Source organism: Lepidochelys kempii, chromosome 2 (genome assembly GCF_965140265.1).
Source record: "Lepidochelys kempii isolate rLepKem1 chromosome 2, rLepKem1.hap2, whole genome shotgun sequence".
NCBI lineage: Eukaryota > Metazoa > Chordata > Testudines > Cheloniidae > Lepidochelys > Lepidochelys kempii.
In genome coordinates, this window is record NC_133257.1 from 168,068,227 (window position 1) to 168,092,729 (window position 24,503).

The 24,503-nt window shown below is 43.5% G+C and overlaps 1 protein-coding gene across 5 annotated transcripts in view; it reads left to right on the forward strand.

Moving 5' to 3' along the window:
- ZPBP (zona pellucida binding protein) overlaps positions 1-24,503 on the forward strand; it is a 69,913-nt gene that overhangs the window by 22,658 nt on the left and 22,752 nt on the right. For all 5 annotated transcript variants that reach the window (XR_012157018.1, XR_012157020.1, XR_012157019.1 and 2 more), the window contains 2 exons: positions 15,876-16,025; positions 18,170-18,388. Coding sequence is in view for 2 of the 5 variants with exons in the window: in XM_073329476.1 (XP_073185577.1) it covers positions 15,876-16,025; positions 18,170-18,388 (369 nt within the window). In the remaining 3 variants the exon portion in view is untranslated. The remainder of the gene's footprint in view (positions 1-15,875; positions 16,026-18,169; positions 18,389-24,503) is intronic.

Sequence of the window (24,503 nt, forward strand, 5' to 3'; positions counted from 1 at the left end):
GGGGAACTCCCAAGGTGGACTTGTTCATGTCCCATCAGAACAGGAAGTGCTGTGTGTTCTGCTTGATTTTTCGGGGGATGGACAGGGGCTCCCTGTTGGACAATTTTTTTGTTCCCGTGGTCGGTGGTTCTGATGTATGCCTTCCCACCCACAGAGTCCTCATGAAGATCAAACAAGACAAGGTGAAGGTTACCCTGATAGCCCTGTCTTGGCCTTGCCAGCATTGGTTTGGGATGCTGCTGTACTTTTTGGTGGCCGCTTCACTGCAGCTGCCCTTCTGGCTGGATCTGCTGTCCCAGAATCATGGCAGCCTTCTACACCCGAACTTGGCGGTACTGCACTTGACAGCCTGGCTACTGCATGGCTGAATGCAGAAGAACAGGAATGCTCGGCCTGTGCCCAACAGGTTTTGTTGGGTAAAAGAAAGCCCTCCACTAGAACGATTTACCTGGCCAAATGGAAAAGGTTCACTAGCTGGACCTTGGACTAAGGTATTCGGGCCTAACAGGCCTCGCTGCAGGTGATCTTGGACTGTCTTCTGCACCCACTACCTGGTCGTCTAGCCACACATTTACGTTGCATTATGTACTTATCCAGCAGACCCGAGACAATGCTGGCTTCGGTAGAGCAGTGTTGCAAGCCGCACGAGTCTGAACTCCGAGCTCGCCTCTAGGAAAACTGCTTGTGGGTCACCCAGAATGCAATTGACATAAGCAAGCACTCAAAGAAAAAACGGTAACCTACCTTTCATCACTTGTTCTTCGAGATGTGTTCTCATATCCATCCATTACCCACTCTTCTGCCCCTCTGTCGGAGTTGCTGGCAAGAAGGAACTGAGAGAGAGTAGGGCCAGCGACGCCTAATATACTGATGCATCAGTGTGGCACTCCAGAGGGCGCCACAAAAGGCCCTACAGATACCGGTAAGGCAAAAATCTACAATGACTGCATGTGGGGGACACACACACTCTAGAATGGAATGGACATGAGCAACACATCTCGAAGAACAACAGTTACGAAAGGTAAATAACCATTTTTTTCTTGGTGGTGGGCAATGACCCTCTTCAACAGACTCCAAAAAGTTCCACCAGCAATTATAGTTTTTCCTTCTCCCCTGTAGAACACTGACTTGATTTAGTTTTTCTTGTACCAGAATTTCTCACACTTCTTGATAACCAGTTTTACAGGAATCATTCCTCTTCTACCACCTTGCTGATGTTAATTCTAACTGCAACTAGGAGATGAGAGATCCGTTCTTTATGGCTTTTATAAAACTCAGAGTTTTCAGGACCATTTAATAAAAATACTAAGGGGTTACCTAACAGTTGACTGCTTATCTTCCTTATGGAGGCTCCAGTGGCTTTCCAAAATGTCTTAAATATTGGGCACATCTATCATATGTGCAGGCACATAATGTTTTCATAGATCCACTGATTAAGCAGAACAACAAAAGACATCTAAGAAAAGTGTAAATGGTTCCATGTCACATAGGAAGTCAGATTTAGAAACATCTGACATTATTTCAATGTCCTGAGGTACTTTCAAGAAACAAACTGGAATGAAAGAAAATTGTCAACAACCTACTTTTTGCTTCAGAGTAAGCCTCCTGTGCCTAATAGTGACTCAGATATGACTCACTCAGGAATTGATCTGCTATAGCTTGTCAAACAGGTAATTATAACATTAAAAAAATCTTAATTCCACTAAAATGATCCTCCTGTTGAGGTACAAGAAGGCTTTTTTCTTAGTGTACATTAGAAAATAAAATAAAACTGAATAATTCTAGTTCAGTGCGAAGGTTCTTGGCTTACACTCAAGTTTCTTTACATAAACACTGAGGAATAATGCTGAAATTTTCAAAACAAGTGCAAGAAAATTGGATATCCAATCTTATTAGATTTATGTAATAGCTGTAAATGCTTCTACTAGGGAATTTTAAAAAGAACAGGAGTACTTGTGGCACCTTAGAGACTAACCAATTTATTTGAGCATAAGCTTTCGTGAGCTACAGCTCAATTAATCGGATGCATACTGTGGAAAGTACAGAAGACGTTTTTATACACACAAACCATGAAAAAATGGGTGATTATCACTACAAAAGGTTTTTTCTCCCCCCACCCCACTCTCCTGCTGGTAATCAATCTCTCTGGTCACGCGATTACAGACATGAAAGTTGCGATATTACAACAGAAAAACTTCAAATCCAGACTCCAGAGAGAGACTGCTGAATTGGAATTCATTTGCAAATTGGATACAATTAACTTAGGCTTGAATAGAGACTGGGAGTGGCTAAGTCATTATGCAAGGTAACCTATTTCCCCTTGTTTTTTTCTACCCCGCCCCGCCCTCCCTCCTCAGACGTTCTTGTTAAACCCTGGATTTGTGCTGGAAATGGCCCACCTTGATTATCATACACATTGTAAGGAGAGTGATCACTTTAGATAAGCTATTACCAGCAGGAGAGTGGGGTCGGGGGAGTGAAAACCTTTTGTAGTGATAATCACCCATTTTTTCATGGTTTGTGTGTATAAAAAGATCTTTTGTACTTTCCACAGTATGCATCCAATGAAGTGAGCTGTAGCTCACGAAAGCTTATGCTCAAATAAATTGGTTAGTCTCTAAGGTGCCACAAGTACTCCTTTTCTTTTTGCGAATACAGACTAACACAGCTGTTACTCTGAAACCTGTCATAGGGAATTTCAGTGACCGTCGACTGCAATATTTCATCATGCGTTTCATTGAGGTAAAAGGATGGAGTTTTAAAGGAAGTTGAAATGGCAGTATGCCAACTAAGTCCTAATGTGTATGGCTATGACCATTACTATAATGGGTCTGCAGGTTTGATCTGACCTTCCTTTTTCCTCTGAAATTCTTCTAACAGAGCCCCAAAATTTCCATAAATGTTTTACTAATTACAGTTTTTTTCCTCCCTAAATTTCAAGGTTCAAGAAACAAACAAATAAAACCCCTTTCAAATGTCACTAGATCTTCTAGTTTCCAGCACAACAGTCTGTCTCAGACCATAGATTGCTAATCTTAAATCTTATTCTGGATTTGCGGTGCATCTTTTTTTTCTTTCTATAAACTGCAGTAGAAATCCTAAAAGACAGCGTTCTGACCCTACCAACCAAGATGCAAAGAGGCTAAAAGGAGTCAAGAGCAACATAAAGGAGCCAGGCTACCTAATTGCTCTTATGTCATTTTGTCATTTTGAACTTAGAACTCTACTGCTGCTCTGTGTAACCCAGCCTTACCTGTTTTGGTGGTGTCCAAATTGATTTCCATTCCTGGGTACGGGTTCTTTTCAGTGCAAGACCTTCGGCAAAACAGTATCTGTTAGGGCCACTCACCCAGCAACTGTTTTCCCTTGCACAGGATTCTGAGGTTGTAAAGTGGGAAGTGGGCACAACCACACATCTTTCTGACTATCTAGGTACAAGAGTTCAGAGCACACTCAGTATGTCTTAATGTCTTAAATTGCAGCAAGGAAGGTTTAAATTGGACATTAGGAAAAACTTCCTAACTGTCAGGGTAGTTAAGCACTGGAATAAATTGCCTAGGGTGCAATTGCCTTCCCTTGTTGGTTTTCTCCTTTCTTTGCTCCTTTTCATGATAGTCTTAGTATATAATTCACTAGCTTGTTCACCAGCCTTTTTTTCCTTAAAAACAGAAAATCCCCACTTTTCTTTTCTGCTGGTCGTGTTGTTGTGGGTGTCTTCAGAGCACAGCTGACTGGGGCTGCTTCCCCTTTCAATATCAGTTCTGTTAGGTTGATTTTCCCCCCTCTTTCTTGGATCCATCAATTCCACATTTTGATGATTCAGTCATGAAAGAAAACCAGCTTCAAAAGCCTTGTGGTTCATGCAAAGCTGTGTTGTCTGTTACAGATGCCTATATTCAGAGTCTCTGGTGCCTAGAAGAGGGTCACAGCCCAGATGTAATTGATGTGCTTCATCTTCTCCAACTAAACTCGCAAGGATTGGGAAGCACCACCTCAGACTTCTATTGCTGACTCAGTCTAGCACCATTGATACAGAGATTTCTCCGCTGTAAAGGACTGCTCACCAAAATGGCTTAATGACTTGCATAACTGTCTTAAGGAACTTGGTCTCATCCTGGTCAACTGAATCCAATATGGAGCTTGCAACACCAGATTTAATCTGAGAGCCACTGTGTCCTCTTTTGATAAAGATATTTAGGAATCCTGCAGTAGGCTCTGCTTCTCCCCCACACCTCTTGTCAGGGGATCTGTTGCAGATGTACCAGACCCTCTTCAAGCAGGAAAATTCCCCCTCTTTTCTGCATCCTGACATAGACTCAGTGTTAGAGGAGGGGGAAAGTGGATATCATCAAGGGACAGTTTCTCCACCCACCCCAGAGTCCTGCAGGAGAGCCTCCTGGGGGCCTGGGAATATCACTCATTGCTGTGGTTTGTGGAATTTCATGTTCAAAAGTAAAAGTCATAATTTACCCTTTTTCTGGGTGAGGAGAGACAGAAAAAGTCTTACCTGGCCACTCTTATTGTTCTCCTACTTGGAGTTCCCCAAAAAGATAGGTCTTGCCCCACACTTTTTGTCTTAAAACTAAACTATGTACATCATTGCCTGCCTGTCTATTTATTTTAGCTGTGTCAATCACTATGATATGGAGGCATCAAGCAACAACACGCCACATTATCACATCAAATACTACTTCTGAGGGCATTCTGTGCCAAAACATTAAAAATTCTGCACCAAAAATTAATATTCTGTGTACAGTATTCTGCAGAATTTTAAGGTTTTATTTGTCAATAAATAAATGCAGAGACTCCAGCATAGCAGTAGGAAGCACAGACCACTGGCTGCACGAAGGTGGGAGATCACCCTGCAGCACCTCCACCCTTTGGACACAGACTCAATGGTGAGGCTACACACAACCCTGACACAGCACAAGGCCTGCCTTGGAAACACCCTGCCCCTCTGCACCAGGTGCACCAGGTGTGGGGCAGGCAGCCTCAACTAGGCAGGATCCAAGTTTGGAGGGGTTCAATGTGGGGGGATCCAAGTGTGGGGTGAGAGGATTCTGTGTGGGACAATCTGGGTGCAGGCAGCTTAGTGGGGAGTCTAAGTGTGGGGGATCTGGATGCACGGAGGCTTGTTGCGGGGGGGTTTCAGGTGCTGGGGCAATGGGACTCTGTAGGGGCTTTCAGGTGATGGTGGTTGGGGTTCAGCGGACGGGTCTGGGTTCCAGAGTCTCAGGGTGAGGATCTGGGTGCTGAGGAGGGTGTGGGGCTCGGTGGAGTGGGCATCTATGTGCAGTCATGGGGGTCTGAATGTGATGACTCAGGGTGGTGCAGGGGGTGGGGCATCAGGGTGGGGGTTGAGTGCAGGGAGATCAGTGGTCTGGGTGCAGGGGGGCTCCAGATGCAGGGGTTGAGTTTCAGTGAGTTGGGGTTCAGGTATAGAGGGCTAGAGGAATTCTGGATGTACTGGGGAAGGCTTGGCAGAGGTGTGTGGGTATGGGAGGTCTGTATGCACGGTAGTTGGGTGGATAGGGGAGCAGCTCCCCTCACAGCTGCCCCTCCCCCCACAGCTGAGGAGCGATGGGGGCAGGAAGCAGGGAAGGATGCTGAGCTTCCTGCAGCTGGGGGAGGTTTCTGGGCGTGTGTCTGACACAGCCCCAGCCACTCCTTGGAAGGAAGAGGAAGTCCCGTCCTCTTCTGCCTCCAGCCCAGCTGGGACTAGCAGCTGATCCCAGCTCAGGGGTAGAAACCACTGGCTGGGGCGTCACAAGCCCTGAAGTGATTTACCTCTCTGCTGGCTGCCTGAAATGATGTACCTGTGCAGCTAGGGAGTGGTGCGCGACTGCTTTTGGAGCTTCCCTTGCTTCCCCGCAGAAAAATGACTTCCTGACAGGGAAGCAAAAGAAATCTGGGGGGGACATGAATTCTGTGCACGTGTAGTGGTGTGGAATTCCCCCAAGAGTAAAGTACGGATGGGGAAAATGCACAATTGACCATTGCTGCATCTTGAGGATCTAGCAGTATCTTCCAATTGTAAATCTGTGAAACTGTAACAGGAGGTGTGCTTGTGCTAATTGAATGAAGGAGTTGATAGAATCACTGCCATAATTTTCAGTTATCTTCTCCAGTTTTTCAGTATTACTTTATATGAAGTGATACACCTGTATAACAAAACGATAGTACTTCAAACAGAATCAGTTGCTGTAGTATATGGCCTTTATTACATCATGTTGTAAGCCCTGGGTGTATTTCATATGACATAGTCCTATTCTGTAGGTTCTTAGAATATAAGCTCCTCTCCTTGAACGCATACCTTGTTGTGGTGGAGTGGCTTGTGTTTCTCAATGACCCTCAGAAGTATGTTGTCCTGAGTCTTGTACTCCTGGTAGGGCCACCCTTGGCGAACAGCTCTGAGGTGAGATTCCAGATGAAGTGGGGTCCATACTTCTCAAGACCCCATAAGTAGAACAGATTTATTTGAGGACTTGTTATTTCTCTGTGGTTGTGACGATGGATGAGGGCGGCAGGAGGAAGGAGACCTCTGGTTGTCTCGGACTTCCCTGCCACTGGGTTCAGTGCTCCTTCCTCTCAAGTTTTGTGAGATTGCTGCCTACACACCAGCTTCCCCATATTAAGATTTCACACGTAGGCCTTTGCCAAGGGTGTTAACATCTCCTACTAACAAAGTCTGTGCTGATGGATGAGTGGTGGTGAGGACAGCGATCTCTGGGATCATTCTACACACGGGCGGTGGCTGCATGTTGGTCATCTTGCGCTCGGGCTTGTGAGACATAAGCGCAATTCGGCAGCTGCAGCCACGACTGAGCAGTCCTTTTTAGGATCCCCTCTGCTCATCCTGAATGGGGAAGGGCCTAGAAAAGGTGCCCTGAACATAAGCTGTCTCAGACTCCCACCCCTACCCTGTCTGGATGGCCATGACCAACGTAATCACTCTATCTACGGTCAGAACACACAAAGTAATAAAGTTTGCTGCTTAGAATGTTCGCACTCTCATGGATTCCCCAAACAGTGACTGTCCTAAAGGAATTGTCATAATAGCTAGAGAACTTGCAAGATATGTCATCAGTAATGCTGCCCTAAATGAGACACGTCAGGCAGATGAAGGCCAACTGAAAGAAGATGGAAGTGGCTATAACTTCTTTACGGAAAGGAAAGCCATCTGAAATTCTTGGGGTTGGTTTTGCCACCAAGAACAGGATTGCTAGCCAGTTTTTAGAACTCCCTCTGGGTATTAACAAACATCTCCTGACTCTTCGTCAAGCTGAGTAACAACCAGTATACCATGGGTATCAGTATGTGTGCTCCCATACTTGATAATAATGAAGACAACAAGGAGCAGTTCTAGTATGCTCTTGATGCTATCCTCATTGCCACAGCCAAGGAAGACAAGCTTATCCCCATGGGTGACTTCAGTGGAAGAGTTGGGTGACAGCCCAAGCTCTGGAGAGGCAGCATTGGGAAAGAAGGAGTGGGGAAAGTTAACTCTAACAGCATTCTTCTGCTCAGCTGATGTGTGGAGCATGATTTGCTTATCACAATACCATCTTTAGACAGAGGGACAAATATAAGATCACTTGGAAACACCCATGTTCTGAACACTAGCATCTTCTTGACTACATCATCGTCAGAGCCTGTGATCATACTGATGTCCATATTACACAAGCTATGAGAGGTACAGATGATTACTTGGTCAGATCAATCATGAACATGCAGCTTGCACAACAACACTGTAAACCTGGGGTTCTTAACCTTTTTCTTTCTGGGGCCCAACCAACATCTAAAAAAATTTAGTGCCACAACTGTTTTTCTGCATATCCAGTAGATTAAAAGTCAGGGTTGGCGTTAGGGGATAGCCAGCATGGCAATTGCCCAGGGCCCCACACCAAAAGGGGCCTCGTGAAGCTAAGTTGCTCTGGTTTTGGCTTTCAGCCCTAGGTGGGGCTCAGGTTTCGGCTTTTTTGTCCTGGGCCCCAGCAAGTCTAATGCTTGGCTCTCTGGTTTATTTTGGTGGACCCCTGAAACCTGCTCGTGGCACCCCCAGTGGACCTTGGACCCCTGGTTGAGAACCACTGCTGTAGACGAATGCAGAAGAAATTTAACATCAGGGTATTTCAGAATCATGCTAGTTGCGAGACTCTTCAGCAGCGCCTCGGTGGCGAGGCTCTCTGGCCCTCCTGACAACATCAGTGACATCCAACCATGTTGGGAGGAGTTCAAGACCATTATTCACAAGGCATGTGCTGAATTGATGTGGATACTCCACTCACTGCCATCAGGATTCATTTAATGAGAATGAGGAAATCCTAGTATTTTTTCATCAGAAGAGAAGCACACTTTGCACTTGGCAAAATGAATCCCCTAACCAGCAAAAACGAGAAACTTACCAGTTTTAAAGCTGTAGTTCAAAGGAGGCTGCGTGACATCAAGAATCAGTGGTGGCAAGCAAAGGCCATGGAGATCCAGAGCTGCTCTGATCATCATGACTTGAGAATCTTTTTTTCAAGCAACAAAAGCCATCTACAGGCCAAGTTCAAACGGCACAACCGCTCTGCGATTCCAGGACAGCTCCACCCTTCTCCACCCAGTATAGTCCCCAAGCAACGTTGGAAGAAGCATTTTGAGATTCTATTGAACTGCGAATCTGAAGTCTCAGCTGCCACCTTCGAGTCCATTCCTCAGCATCCAGTAATAGACCCTCTTGTTGACCCACCATCTTCCGAGGAAGTTTGACGTGCCATCACTCATTAGAAACAAGGCGCCAGGCTCAGATGGTATCCTGGAGGTGGTCTTCAAAGTTTTATGCAAAAACGTAATCAACTTCTTGTTAGAATTTGGGTTAATGAGGAAATTCTGCCTGACCTAAAGAGTGCCAATATTGTGCCCATTTTTAAGAAAGGGGACAAGTCAGTGTGTGGGAATTACTGAAATATTGCCCTTGTCTCCAGGAAGATCCTTGCTCAGATCCTTTTGAACCATCTCCTCCGTTTTGCAGAAGACATCCTTCTTGAATCCCAGTGTGGTTTCAGACTGTCTTTGGGCACCACCAGTGTGAATTTTTTTTGTTGCAGGACAGATCCAAGAGAAGTGTAGCAAAGATGTATAGCCATTGCTTATGGCATGTATTGACCTAACGAAGGACTTTGATTCCATCAATCATGAAGCGTTAAGGAAGGTGCTCTCTAGGTTCAGTTGTCCATTGAATTTCAGTCGCATTCTCAGGCTACTTCATGATGGGATGATCGCCACCGTCCCCTGTGACCATTCACCATCCGTACTGATGTCAAGCAGGGCTGCTTTATTGCCCCAACCCTTTTTTCCATCTGTCTTGTCGTGAGCTTGATTCTTATTCATGACTGCCTTTCTTCTAGAATTGGGATTGTCACATGAGCGGCTAGCTCTTCAACCTGCGGTGTCTTCACTTTAAAAACTAAGGTCACCAGGATTGTTACTGACCTTCAGTATGTAGAGGACCATGCTCTCCTTGCACACACAGAGGCTGACTTGCAATCCACCCTAGATCTTTTCTCAGGTGCCTATTATAGTCTGGGACTTTCCTTCAACATTGGGAAGACTAAGATGCTTCACCAGCCTAGCCAGCACAAATTGTCCCCCTTCTCCCACAAATTGTCATAGGTGGTGAACCTCTGGAAAATGTTGAGCATTTCCTTTACCTTGGTAGCCATCTCTCCCAGACAGCCAATCTTGATGTGGAAATGGAACACTGGACGTACTGGCACAACCTATCCTTCGGAAAGTTGCTCTGTCATGTCTTTTTATTGACCAAGATCTGAGGACAAAATTCACAGAAACAGCATTTTATAATTAATTAAATAAAACTAGCATAAATGAGATGGACATAAGAAGAAAGCTTGTCCAAAACAAGTTTTACATTTAAAACTGATTGATTTATTGAACAAAGGAAGTATTATGTGTAGTTAGTAAATTGAACTGATTGTTTCTTGTTACCATTCCTTCAAGATTTTAGAATTAGTAAATCTCATCTTTTCACAGCTTGCTTTTATTCCTGTACTGGAAGAGGTAAACAAGCTTTCCTGCATTTTTAATTCTCAATTGTTTTCTCAATTCTGAATAATTTAGTCATTGAACTGAACTAGTTGACATGGGGGAAAAAATGATCTGCACCTGCAGAAGAGGTTACTGCTGTCAAAAGCTGGTTTAGCACTTCAGCCAATTCTGGCTCTAGGTGCCAGGCCAGTGACTTCCCCCCAGTTCAGTGGTTTAAGTTTATTTAAAACTTTGGGACAAATGTGCTACTTGAATATTTATGTAATGCAGATTGACAACCAGGGAGGATTTGATTTAAATCAAATCATGATTTAAATCACTACTCAGGAAGACTTGATTTAATCATGGTTTTTTACATAAAAGTGCATTCTTGTTGGTTGTTATAACCTTAATACATATTCTTCAGAACTCCGAGATAGATGTAGGTTTCATTTTTAGAAGGTGCACGTTCTACATTTTTAAACAGTGACTTATTTTGAAAACTTCAGATTAGTTTTACAGCTATATCAGAAAATGAATGATTGTTTGGTTATTTCATTTACCAAAGGTAATTGAAACAGATATTTATGACGTCATTGGGACGTTAACTATCTCCAATTCAACAGGTTAATCATTAGTATTTGGAGGATTTTCTTGCCATGCTGTATTAGGAGAACATCACCAGACAAACAGATATTTTAAATTGTTTTATTTAGCTTAAACAACAACGTTAAGTATTCTGGATTTTTTTTCTTCAACAGGAAACATTATAATATTTTGACAAAACAAGCATATGTCTCTCGCTTCTCACATTTATCTCCAAACTTCTTCTCTTTGTCCAGATCTATTCCACCCCCAACAATCTTCTATTAATTGAACTTTTTGAAACTTTGCACTTTTAGAGAGAGGTAAGGGATGGACTCCATGTACACAAATTTGCAGAGGGACAATAGAGTTGAGGTCTGTTATTTCTCACGTCTATTCTCTCTCTCATAATATATAACATTTTTGCTGTTAACAAGCCTGTTACCTCTGGAGACACAAATCCACTGTTTGAGAACTGCAAGACTAAGCACCGCTGATGGTCTCTTCTAGACTGAGCACTGTGTCCCAGGGGGTAGATAGAAAGATTAACCTAAATAATCTATACAGAAGCCTGTGGAACCCCATAAGATTGGGTCCCTAATCCGTGAACTGTTGGAACTCATTTACAAAACGTTTCTTAAACATTACATGAATATATTCTCATACTATAGAATTCAAATTTATAATCCCTATTCCATGATGAGATATCTTTGAGCTATAATATATCTTTAGATAGGTTTTTTCCCTCAAAAAGCATTTTATCAAAAAAATCCAATTTAAATAAAAAAAATTCTATTTTTAATTTTTTTTAATCATTGATTTTTATCCACCCTGTTGATAACATATTCAGATGTGAACAATTTTAAATAGTTTTATTTTTAAACAAGAAAATGTGTTTAATGTAGATTACAAAATCTGATTTTCTTTTAAATTTTAAAAAAATCATTGACATTTATGTGCCCTGGATGGAAGGAGTTCAGAAAAGAGAAATCAAAATTATGATTATCTGGTGGAACTGAGTTGTAAAGAAAGATTAAATAAAATGACGAGGGGAGATGCGAGAAGTCTACAGAACTCGTGCTGATTTGCACCCATTGTAATTCTTTTTGGTTAATAGGTTTCAGTTATGCCTTTAGGGAACTTGCACATATTGAGCCCAGTCAGGCTCTGGGAAGTATTGTTGAAGGAGGTACAATACCTCTTGGAGTTCCCCAGAAGATAGGGAGAAGTGGCCACTACTATGTATCCTGAAGGCATTAAGTGTAAACTCTGCTCATTGACTACGGAGACATAGCTGTGTCTCGTCATCTGTTTTGTACTCCTGGGAGAATTCTGTGCCACTGAATGGGTGCAGAATGCATGACCCTGGCAAATTTCTTTGCTTCCTTGTGGAAAAATGACTTTGCTTCCCTGTAAGAAAGGGAAGCTGCAAGAGCAGTCATGCACCACTCCCTAACTGTGCAGGTACATTGTTTCAGGCACCTGGAGCAGTCAGTGGAGAGGTAAATCACCGCGGGGCTGGGGACACCCCAGCCAGTGGCTCCAACCCTGAGCCAGGATCAGCTGCTAGTCCCAGCTGGGCGAGAGGCAGGAGAGGATGGGACTTTCTCTTCTCCTGCAAGGAGTAGCTGGGGCTCTGTCAGACCCACCCCCAGAAACCTCCCCCAGCTACAGGAAGCTCAGTATCCTCCCCTGTTTCCTGCCCCCATTACTCCTCAGCTGTAAGGTGAGGGGTCACTGTACAGGGAGCTGCTCCCCCATCCACCCAACCCCCATGCATCCAGAGCTCCCATACCCAGACACCCCTGCCAGGCCTCACCCCGTACATCCAAATCCCCCTTAGCCCTCCATACCCAAACCCCACCCCATTGAACCTCAGCCCTTACAGCTGAAGCCCCCTGTAACCAGATGAACCTCCACTGATCTCCCTGCACTCAAACTCCCACCCTGATGAGCGATACCCCCTGCACCATGGTGAGCCCCCCACATCCAGACCCCCATGCCACTGACCTCAATTAGCTGTACCTAGACTCCTACCCCACCAAGCCCCGCTCCCCCAGCACGCAGACCCCCCTTGTGAGAGCCCCCCACTCCCAGACCCCTCCGGTGAGCCCCAACCACTTTTGCCTAGAAGTCCCTGCAGAGTCCTATTGCCCCTGAATTTAGAACCCCCCCAACGAGCCTCTGTGCATCCAGATCCCCCCACACCTATACCCCGTACTGAGCGGCCTGCACCCAGATTGTCCCACACAGAAACTTTTCACCCCACACTGAGCCCCTCCACACTTAAATCCTGCCTGCCCCACACCTGGTGTGCCTGGCGCAGAGGGCCAGGGCCCCAGGATGTTTCTGGGGCAGGCCCAGGCCTTGTGCTTTGTCAGGGTCGGGTGCAGCCTCACCACTGAATCTGTGTGCCTGGGGTGAATGGTGGAGAGGCTGCAGGGTGATCTCCCACTTTTGTGCAGCCAGTGGCCTATCCGCCCCACTGCCATGCTGGAGCCTCTGCATTTATTTATTAACAAATAAAACTTGCAGAATTTTTAATTTTGGGGGAAAGAATGCCCTCAGGAGTACTTTTGGAGTGACTGAGTCTCATAGTATTAACGTGGAGCTAAGTTCCCTCTAAGCTGTGCGGCTGCGCAACAGGCTATCAAGGGCTGTGCAGGCAGGGAGAGGTGCCTCTCCCCTGGCCCCGGCTGGGCGAGAGGCACATGGCCCTGGCCCCAGCGCTGCTGCATCGAGAGAGGGCTGGCGGGTGTCCTCTCTCCCTACTGCAGGCCCGGGGCAGCCTGCACCGCCAGCCAGAGCCTTCCTCCTCCTGCACTCCAACACTCTGGTCCAGCTGTGCCAGAGCCCCCTCCCACACTCTGAACCCCTCAGCCCCACCCTGCCACACATCACCTCCATATTGGTACACATAACAAAATTAATTCTGCACATGGATGTAAAAAATTAGAGGGAACATTGACATGGAGCTGTCATTATTTATGGGATCTAGCTTGCTCTTCTCTCTGATTTGGTCCTGCGTCAGGGATGAGTGTGGGCGTGTCCGTGCATGGCTCTCCTTGCTCCTCCCTGGGGTGTAGAGAAGAAACAATCCTTAAGCACTCTGAAGCACAAGTGCTGCAACTGCAGCTGATCCTTCATAGCACATGTAAAGTGGTAGAAGATTCCTTGCCTTGTGCACAGACATAAAGGCGAAACTGAATCTGGTCCCAAACAAATATGATACGATATAGATTACAATCTGCTAGTACTCCAAATGACAATCTATCTTCAGTTTTGGTTGCCTTAAGTAAAAAAGAATTCAGCGCAAACTGAAAAGTGTCAAAATATTAGTAATATGGCAGGGCTTAACTATTGTGAGCAATTGAAAAGACTGATATTGTTTAGCCTGGAAAGGAATGTAACTGAAGTTTTCTACATATCCAGCATAGTTTTGATCTGCCTATTTTATCCTTTTACACAAGGGTAGACTTATTGAAATTAAAATATAGTCATTTGGAACCAGTAAAAGAGCCTGCATCGCACAGCAAAAAGGTTCTTGTCCATCTGTTCTGTAGAATTTAGTGCAGCTGAACAAAATAGCTTTTGAACCTTCCTTTTTTTTTTTTTAAGGATTTGATTTACATTTCTAGCTAGTAGCTCCACCCACTTGGATCCTCTTTCAGTGGTGTAGGATTTTGACATTCAAAGGAGCCAAAATAGGTTTGCCCATTGGTGCCAATTTTGAAAGCTCTTCCAGACCTTCCCATGCAGTAAATCCCAATCATTCCGGAGACGTTATCTTTACAAATTAGTAACACTTGATTCAGTGCTTGATTCAGGCACTGGTCTGGCTGTCTTGCACTGCCTGGACAACACAGAGCAGCTGGGTGGAGGGCTGAGCATGTGGCCCATATTCCTTAAGCCTCTGCTTGTTTTCTACCAAGGTGCAGCTTTCTGCTGTCTCAGCATATAACCTTCCAATTGATACCTCCTGTCCTCAGTGACCCACCATCATAAGATTCCTTAAAGGACAGGTGAAGGTATGCTCATCAATTTGTGAACCTGTGTTGATATGGAATCTCAGCCTGGCATCTTGAAGTTAAAGAACTCACTCTCTAATTTTTTATTATATTCTTTATTTCACTTGTCACTAAAGAAAGCAGTTTTTAAAATCAGTCACACCTGTTAAGATTGGGTGAACCGCAAGTTTTAATAGTTGATCTTCCGTTCACTGCATAACGTGTATAACACATAACGACAAAGTTGTCCAATGTCCTCATGCCAAATGTATATGAATAGTGATGCATGAAATTCACCTAATTCAGGCCATTAATTTCTCTATATTTTTCCCAAAGCTTCACTCTCACTAGAAAATTCTAAGGTCTATAGCACAGATGTTTCATCTTGACAGGACTAAGATATTTGGGAAGTCCACTAAACATTTTATGCCCTTGGTAATGCCGACACAAAGCCATTCCCACGCAGCTTTTATCAAAGTGATTCAGAGTCTGCCTTGATACCTGTTGTTATTTAGTCTGGCTGTCAGTATCTGAATATCTTAAGAGCCCACTCTACTGCCTCATGCCTTTGCAATGTTTCCATCCTAGAAATCTGTATGACTGCTACCTTCAGTCTTGTACACACATTTACACAGCACTGCTCTTGCAATTTAGCATCTCTACGTGATACTTATTTTGGGAAGCTTTGTCTTGTGGTCCTTTGTTTAACTATAATATTTTAGCCTACCTATTTTGGAGTTCTGATAATTGTTAAACTTCCACAACTAGTAATATGCAGGGGTAATTGTCAGAAAGATTACTTACCAGTAACTGTAGAATAAATGTATATATTTTCTTACTGTATTGCCTGTAACTATTCAGACTATCTGCGCACATTCCCCTCTTCTGGGAGTTCTCTATCATGAGACATTATAGTTTACTAAAAGGAACTGAGATGATTAGGATCATAACATGCTTTAATAACTGAACATTTGGTGTTGTGTGAGGGTGCTTGTGCAGCCCAGTGAGCACTACTTTGTGCGAAATTCCAAAAGCTCAGCAGTACTGGGGCACCTATGTATAATGGTGAATATGCAGTGTTAATACAGCCAAAGAACTACAGTTACTGGTGAGCTTCCTTCTTGTATTAAGGCTATAAGTACCATTCTGTGCATGGTTAGAACCATAGCCATTCAGATTCCTCCTTTTGTATTTTCCCATGTTATAATGAAAAGTAAGGCTAAACTCACTGTACTATTTTATTTATTTATTTACTAGAAAATAGCAGTGTGAAAATAACACCAACAGGAACCCTAATATTCAGACACTTCAAATACGACATGAGTGGAATTTACACTTGTTCCCTCGTTTTTAAACCAACTGCAGAGCAGGCTGAAAAAAACTATTTGCTCAAATATGTTATTTATGGTAAGAGATCAAAACAGTTAATTTACAGTACAAAAATGTTTTTTCTTTCACTTTTAAAATGTATGTTGATGTTTTGAAATTCTGATAAGCCTGCTTAATTTAATTCGAGTAGAGTTGCAGAATTCTGTACATCTCTCAATAATTTGCTGTTAATTGTCACTAACCAGAGAATTCATGGAATGTCATTTTCAGTGCCGTAAAGGAAATTTTCTGGTCTTTTGATTGAGAAATTGTTAAGCATGGCTCTCTGCTTTTAAAAAGAGACATGGAACATAATTGGAAAATAGAAGATTGAAAAACTGGGTGGGTGAAAATTCTTAAAAACTATGCCAAAGTAACTTCATTTCATGCTGAATTATTCCTTTGGAGATTTATTTTAATGTCTTTTTTACCTCCTATTCCTGGGACTCCAGGAGAGTCACTAGGACACACTTTACACCAATGTAAAGCTCTGATTCAGTTTTGTTTTTACATTGTTGACAAGTAAGTTCTGCTCTTCTGAGTGAATATTGTGTAATGAAATATAAAGTGTTAGCATTTTTTGAACGTGCTAATTCTGCTTCACTATTCAGAGTAAATTTTGTTGCATAATATAGCAGAATGCCCCATGATTCTACTGAAATACAAGTATTACAGATAAAATTACATTTCTTCATTACTCTTTTCTTCTCTTAGGGCGTGATTCTACTCCAACTGAAGCCAATAGCAAAACTGCTGTTGACTTCAGTTGGAGCTAGGTTGAAGCGAGTGTTAGCTGAGAAACATTGAGTAGAACAGAATAAGCCAAATTAATTCCTGATTTTAAATTCACCTGAATTTGGCCCACTATCTCCAACCTTAAAAAAGAAGTCTGATTGTTTTAGTAGTTTGTCAACTTGCTGAACATAGCTGAAAAGGGGGAACTTCTTTTCAATTTTATTTTTTCATGATCAAAATTTTCATGAAAAATTTATTGTTTCCAGCATGTTTTCCAGTGTTATCTTCCAGTCTTGTTACAGCTTGCTTGTTCCCCACAACAAGGCTCCAATCTAAATATTAGAAAGCGAAATGTACAGGGCTTCCAGAATATATGGGACCTGGGCACAGAAGCAGATGTGGTCTCCCAATGTACAGGAATAATTTATACATAAATGTATTAAAATACATGATGGTATGGCTTAAAAAATTTCAGAATGAATATGGGATACTGCATTATAAACAAGCAGTGAACTGTCTAGTGAGTTATCTTTAAATGGGTAGCAATACACCATCATGTAGTCTGTATGGCATTGTATTTTAACTCGGCTACCTGATTTCTCTACTGTCTCCACATTCTCTTTTCCCTTGTCATGTACTCTTCGTATCCCTAATTTTCCCCTTCTCCCTTCCTTCATTCTCTATTGCTCTGACACCTCCCTGCTTCTTTTTCTTTAGCTTGCATTATTCCTCTGTCTCCTTGTGATCCATCCATTTAATATCTGACCCCTACTGTCATCTTGACCCCCTTCACCATGAGCAAGACTGTGATTGTGGGGAACTAGGGGTAGCTAACTTCAATTCAGTACAGATTGCAGCAGAAGATACTCTCCTCACCTCCCTCTGCCGTATCAGCTATTCAGCAGGACCCGCAGAGACTGATCTAGAGGGACATGTTGTTGAGCCACTACTCAGTTGCTAGAGCTCTCTTATATCTCATTTTGGGGGACAGGAATCAATCCTGAAGCTTTTTTGGTTGTCACTAGAAAGGTGCAAAATACTGTATTATAATTATATATTATTGAATGCAGTGCCTGTGACGATAAATTGCACCTCATGTTGAATTGTCTTCTGAAACTGCTATTGTCCTTAGGTTCCTTTATATTTTTAAGCACTTATACTATAGTCTCTTCATTTCTTGAAAGTGAAACAAAAATGTATAGGGGCGTTGTCCTTGTTAGGATATGTTTTGCAAAATGAAAGGTGATATTTATCTATGGAAACAAACAGGAATGATGAATTATAAAGTATTTTCCATTGTTCTCTGACACATGAATCCTTCATTAAAATTTTAGTGGGGATGTAAATCAATTTTGTTTATGAACTACACAAAAATGCGTTCTCTTTAACTTTAACCTTCATGTTTAAATGTGCATCTCTCAGTATCTTGTATTTTCTTTCACCTGCAGCTTATTCTGATCCTAACTTTTACTATGAGTTTACAGCCCGGTATCATGCAGCCCCCTGCAACAGTATCTACAATATTTCTTTTGAGAAGAAGTTGCTTCAAATACTAAGCAAACTTGTCATTGAACTTTCTTGTGAGGTTACTTTACTCAAGTCAGAGTGCCATCATGTGAAAATGCAGAAAGCAGGTCTACAAAATGAAATCTTCTTTACTTTTACAGGTAAAAATTATCGATCTTTTAAAGATTGCTTAGTGTTTTCATGGTGAAGCAAAGTTTATATCCTGGATTATCTTCACTATTCCTATTGAAAGCATTTTACATGTTTAATTCATAAAGAGTTATCTAGATTGTAACAAAACACACAAAAATAATTTACGTGGTAAATCCTTGTAAAAATTATGAAACTTCAGATGTCTGACTCCAAAAAATATCCTTCACAATAGCCCACAAACCAAGTTAGGAGCTTTTATGCATTGGTGGGGCCTCCTCTGGAGTACTGTGTCTAGTTTTGGGCCCCACAGGATGGGGAAGGATGTGGAAAAATAGGAAAGAGTCCAGCAGAGGGCAACAAAAATGATTAGGGGGCTGGAGCACATGATTTTGAGGAGAGGCTGAGGGAACTGGGATTATTTAGTCTGCAGAAGAGAAGAATGAGGGGGGATTTGATAGCTGCTTTCAACAACCTGAAAGGGATTCCAGAGAGGATGGATCTAGATTGTTCTCAGTGGTAGCAGATGACAGAACAAGAAGTAATGGTCTCAAGTTGCAGTGAGGGAGGTTTAGGTTGGATATTAGGAAAAACTTCTTCACTAGGAGGGTGGCGAAGCACTGGAATGGGTTACCTAGGGAGGTGGTGGAATCTCCTTCCTTAGAGGTTTTTAAGGTCAGGCTTGACAAAGCCCTGGCTGGGATGATTTAGTTGGGGATTGGCCCTGCTTTAAGCTGGGGGTTGGACTAGATGACCTCCTGAGGTTCCTTCCGACCCTGATATTCTATGATTCTACCCACAGACACAATTATTTAGTTGGTCTTATCATAGAGTGAGATTGTGACCCCTGAGGCATGCCCACATAGGGAAGTAAAGGGATATAATATGCCCCCTTAATATATTGTGAGGAGCAGTGCATTGGGAGAGCAGCTACTGTGTGACTGTTATTCCCCCTCCTACGCATATGTGTGGAGGAAGGGAGGCCATGGTCGAAGAGTTAGCAAAACCATTCCACTGTGTCCCCCGCCCATCTCCCCACACACCACCACTCAGCCCTCTGGGGAAGTAACCTGTGCCAGGCCTGTGGCTGGTGTGTGGATTTTCCCTGAAGTAAGGAGGGACCACTGTGTGACTGAGAGTCACAGTACAGTTCCTGTTCTGCTCCTGGTGGCAAGGTTTGTGACAAAGCTTTAATAATCTGTTTAACAGTCTGCTACTGTTTTTATCCCCAAATTAACTGGGTGTGAGGGATAGTGGATTGAAGAGCCCTAAATCACAAATTGAAGAATCCATCCCTCTGCCTCCAGTGTGCTTCAGCATAGTTGTGTTGGAGCAAAATCATTTTGCTCCAGCTTTACTCCATTTTCCGTTATTTAGCATTGAGTGGAGAGCTGTGGAAATAAGAGTATATTACATCACCTTTAGAATGTATATTTTTATCAGGAAAAATTGTCAAGAATTGCTAAGCTACCTGAAACTATCACCAAGAGATGAGAAAATGATACCTATCCTAATTGATTCCCCTTCTTTGGCCCAGGCTCCAAGCACATGGCCAAGAGGGAACTTATACAGCATAAAGTTACAGCTCCTGCAGGGGCATTACAAACAGCCCCTGCAGAACAGCTATGGAGATACAAGTTGCCTCCTATGTTCCTTTCTTATTATAGCTGATGAATGAGCTTCCAGCGGTTGCTGTACTGGCTGGCTGCCTCAGTTATCTTGCATATCTTCTAATTTGACAGCTGTCCATGTAATTTCTCCTTAAAATTCATTGGACAATTAAATCCTGTAATTAACAAAAGAAATTTTGTCCAGTACTACTCCAGGTGGCTCCACACTATTTCCAGTGGTGAGCTGGAGTCAGTTTGTGCGAACCGGTTGTTAAATTTTGAAACAGTTTTAGAACCGGTTGTTAAAAATTGTTACGGCTCCCTGAGCTCCCAGCTAGGGAGGCTCCCCCAGTCCCTCCCATGGCTTCCCCCCCTCACAGAGCCTCCGTGTGCTGTGCTGCTGGCGCCAGCGCTCTGGACCACTCCTGGGCGGCTCTGCAGCTCCTGCCGCTTTGAGCGGCCTGGTACGGGGGTGGGGCTGTGAGCTCCAGTGGGCCATGCGACATCCATACACGCTTGCCCTGAGCAGCATGGTAAGGGGGTTGGGCCGGGGTTGGATAGGGGGCGGAGGTTCGGGGGGGGGGGGGCGGTCAGGGGATGGGGTGGGGGGCGTTGGGTAGGCTTGGGAGTTCCGAGGGTCTGTTGTGGTGGTGGATGGGGTCGAGGCAGTCAGAGGGACAGGGAGCAGGGCAAGTTGGGTAGGGGCGGGGTCCTGGTGGGCAGTTAAGGTGGGGGGTCTCGGGAGGGGGTGGTCAGGGGACAAGGAGCTGGGGGGGTTGATGGGTTGTGGGTTCTGAGGGGGGCAGTCGGGGGCAGGAAGTGGGTGGGGGTCAGATGGGGGCGGGGACAGGCTGTTTGGGGGGGCACAGCCTTCCCTACCTGGCCCCCGATACAATTTAACAACCCCGATGTAGCCCTTGTGCCAGAAAGTTTGCCCACCCCGGTCTAGTTTATTATTTTATTAACAGGGGTTGCACTTGCCTCATTCATTATGTTGATATGCATTTAATAAAGCAATACTTTGTTTCTATTGTAATACACATGTAAAATTTTTTTTTATTGTTAAGTATGACTCCCAGTGACTCAATGCATTGCCACTTCTTATGGAGAAAGGTACAAAAAATACATAATGTGGCACATCCCTTAAATCAGAACTTTTTATAGGGAACCGGTTGTTAAGATTTTGGCAGCTCATCACTGGCTCTTTCCTAACTGTTACAAATCTGTCTCACAAGAAAATAAGACTCAGAGGGCTAGATCCACAAAGGTGCAAAAAATTAGATTCTGAAAACCCCCATGCAGCTGCTGCCTAACCGTGTAGACTCCTAAAATCCTGTGCACCTAGCATTCTGCTGGTGGATATGTGTAAAATCTCTTACGTCCCAATGGATCTGCAAATTAGGCATTCCCCTCCTATATCATCTGCACATCATGGTCCAGTACGTGTCCCTGGAGGAGGAGATGGTGGTAGTGTCCCCTCCAACCACTTGACTACAGGGTATAGAACTCACAGAGGATGTAAGAGGCCTGGATACAAATCCCTATACTTCCTAATGTAGAGCAGAAACTTAAACCCAGATCTTCCTTTCTCTAAACCCTGAGCTATGTGGTATTTTGGGGTGAAGCTCAGTCTTTCTTTCACTTTTTGTAAAATACATAAATATTCATTGGGTCAGGGAGACAGAGAATGACTGACTAGTTACGGTACTCTCCTGGAGTATGGGAGACCCATGTTCAAGTCCCTGTTCAACAGCAGGCTGAATGAGGTTTTGAGCCTGTGTCTTCCCCAGTTGGGGTGAATGCACTAACCACAGGGGAGGGAGGGCAACAGGCCCCACCACCACCACTTTTTGCATGAAAGGACTGCCTTGGTTTAGGCACCTAACTCTGGTAGAATGTTCAAGCAGAGGGAACCTCAAGCAGAGGGACGTGCCACCAATTAGGTGGGTAACTCATTTTGAGGGGTGGTGCTTAGGCCCTGCCACCCTCCCCAAAATTTGCTATTGGCTAGCTTAGGTAGCTTTCTATTCAGTATGCTGACTTTTGTGAATCCCATTCTTAGGCCCCTGACGCTCCCCTTATATAAGGAACCTGGGTAGCTAATCCAGGCCTGTGGAATTCCTTAGGCAGCAGGGACCTAAAAGTTAGGCACTGCAGCACTGAGTCCAAGTCCCATTTGAGACTTTGGACTAGATCCATATTCTTTTGTTTGTTTCTTATCCCCTGGGGGAAAAAAGAGAAAATAAGAGGCATATTGGATCTAAGAAGAGAGTTCACTCAGTAGGTTTCGGCTTTCAATGTAAAGGATGCCTACTTTCATATTTTCATCTGTCTTATTGATCAAAAACTATGAACCTTGGCTTGGGTGAAAACTTCTCTCAATATAGGGTATTTTCCTTTACATCTTTTTCCTTAAGAATATTTATCAAGTGTCTGTCAGTAGATGTAAGATGTCAAGGTAGCTGTATTGGTCTCTATCCAGATTTCTTGTTGAGAGCTCAGTTTTCAAGAGGGATCCATTGTGTAGTCTATTCCAGTCAAATGTCAGTGTTAAATGTAAACTACTCATTTTTTTCAGGTGTGAGAAACAGCACAAATAAACCTGGTGGTCACAACAGAGAATGCAAAATGTCTTCATACACGAGTAGCAGAGGTCCAAAATTTTTGATAGGTGACTTTCTACTAGATTCGCATCAGGAGTTTCTATATTACTTCCTTCCAATAGCTCTTCTGCCATCATTAGAACGATCAAACAAGACAAAGTCCATGAGTTCGTAATAGCTGCAACTGTGGCATGTCATTATATTTTCTCAGATTTCCTGGCTCTTGCATTGAAACTCTCCTGTTCTGTTATTCTGTTTCCCAAATTTGCCATCTCATCAAGACTAATTCTTCCACCTAGAGCTGAAATTAATGAGCTCGTTGGTTTGTCTGCTGCTTTGTTGTGCAACTTAGATTGTGGTTGTAGTTACAGGTGTAGCAGATCTTTTTGGAGGGTGAGAAATACTTTGAAGTAGAAAGGATTCTCTCAGAAGGCTGAAATTTCTATTAATTCTCCAGTTCCATTTCTGTTGTTGATGAATCACATCATTCTTGGGATTTGAACTGGTTTTAAAAAATTGATCAATGTGGAAGTCCTTGCAGAATGCTGACTGCACTACTTTTCCCCCTGAAGACTCCATTCACAATAGCTGTAACATCTTTATGAAGCATTTGAAAGAACAAACCCTAAATGTTTCACCAAACCAGTCATTAATAGTTTGCTGTTTTTCTCCTCTAAATCTGTGTCATTATGGGGGGGAGTTCAGATTATATAACCTAGATATTGAGAGTTCTTAGCTATTATCTAGACTATGCAGATAGGACTAAGACAATATGTAAGTCTCCTAGACAGTGGTTCTCAAACTGTGGGTTGGGACCACAAGACGGGGCGTGACCCCATTTTAATGGGGTCGCTAGGACTGGCGGTAGACTTGCTGGGGCCCGGGGCCAAAGCCCAAACCCCACCACCCGGGGCCAAAGCCCAAGCCCCAGCACCCAGAGCCAAAGCCTAAGAGCTTCAGCCTTGGGCGGTGGGGCCCAGGGTTACAGGCCTCCTGCTTTGGCCCCCCAACCTAGGGTGGTGAGAGTTAAGGCTTTGGCTTTGTCCCCGACCCCCACCCGAGGCAGCTGTGCTTGGGTGGGCTCAGGCTTCGATCCCCTGTCCTGGGGTTGTATAGTAATTTTTGTTGTCAGAAGGGGGTCATGGGGCAATGAAGTTTGAGAACCCCTGTCCTAGACTATCTGAGGCTTATCAAAATCACAGACTGTATGATCTCTTATCCGAGATTAAGGGGATCAAAATGTGCAAACAAACCTGTTGTGAACCAGTGTCTTGGAACATATTTTACTAGATTTAAGCAGCTTCTAATGCGTATTTCAGAAATGTTTCCATTACAGAGCAATGTAAAGCTGTTGGTAAAAGGAGTTCAATTCATACATTTACACATTTCATATTCTTCATTTGGCAACTTACTCTAATGTAAAAGGGCGGAGAGGAGCACTTCAATCTCTATTTAATTAATATTTCTTCTGGCCCTCCATCATACTGAGTTGTTAATGCTTGTTAATCTCCAAAGAATGGGGATCTGTACAGGCAGATGATTGCATGAGTGTAATCATTTGCCTATTTGGATCCAGGCTTCTCACCATCCTTCATGTCAGAGTTGTATAAGGATTCCTGAGAAAATGGAAGGAACAGAGTGGTAACTAGGGCTGCAATCCATTGTTATGCAATCAGGCTTAGGCATTAGACACTTGTACCTACGGAGCATACATGTTTCACAAGAATGTAGATCCATAAGGCAATCATTTTTGAAGAACTAAAGTTGATGAAGTAATCCTTGTTATATTCTACTGTACTATTGGTCTTTCACTAGAAAGGAACTGATCATTGGAAGCACTAGGGATTATCATGGCTTTTCTTCAGGGGAGGCTCAAGATGGTCCTTGCAGAAATAATTGATTAGAACTTTGAG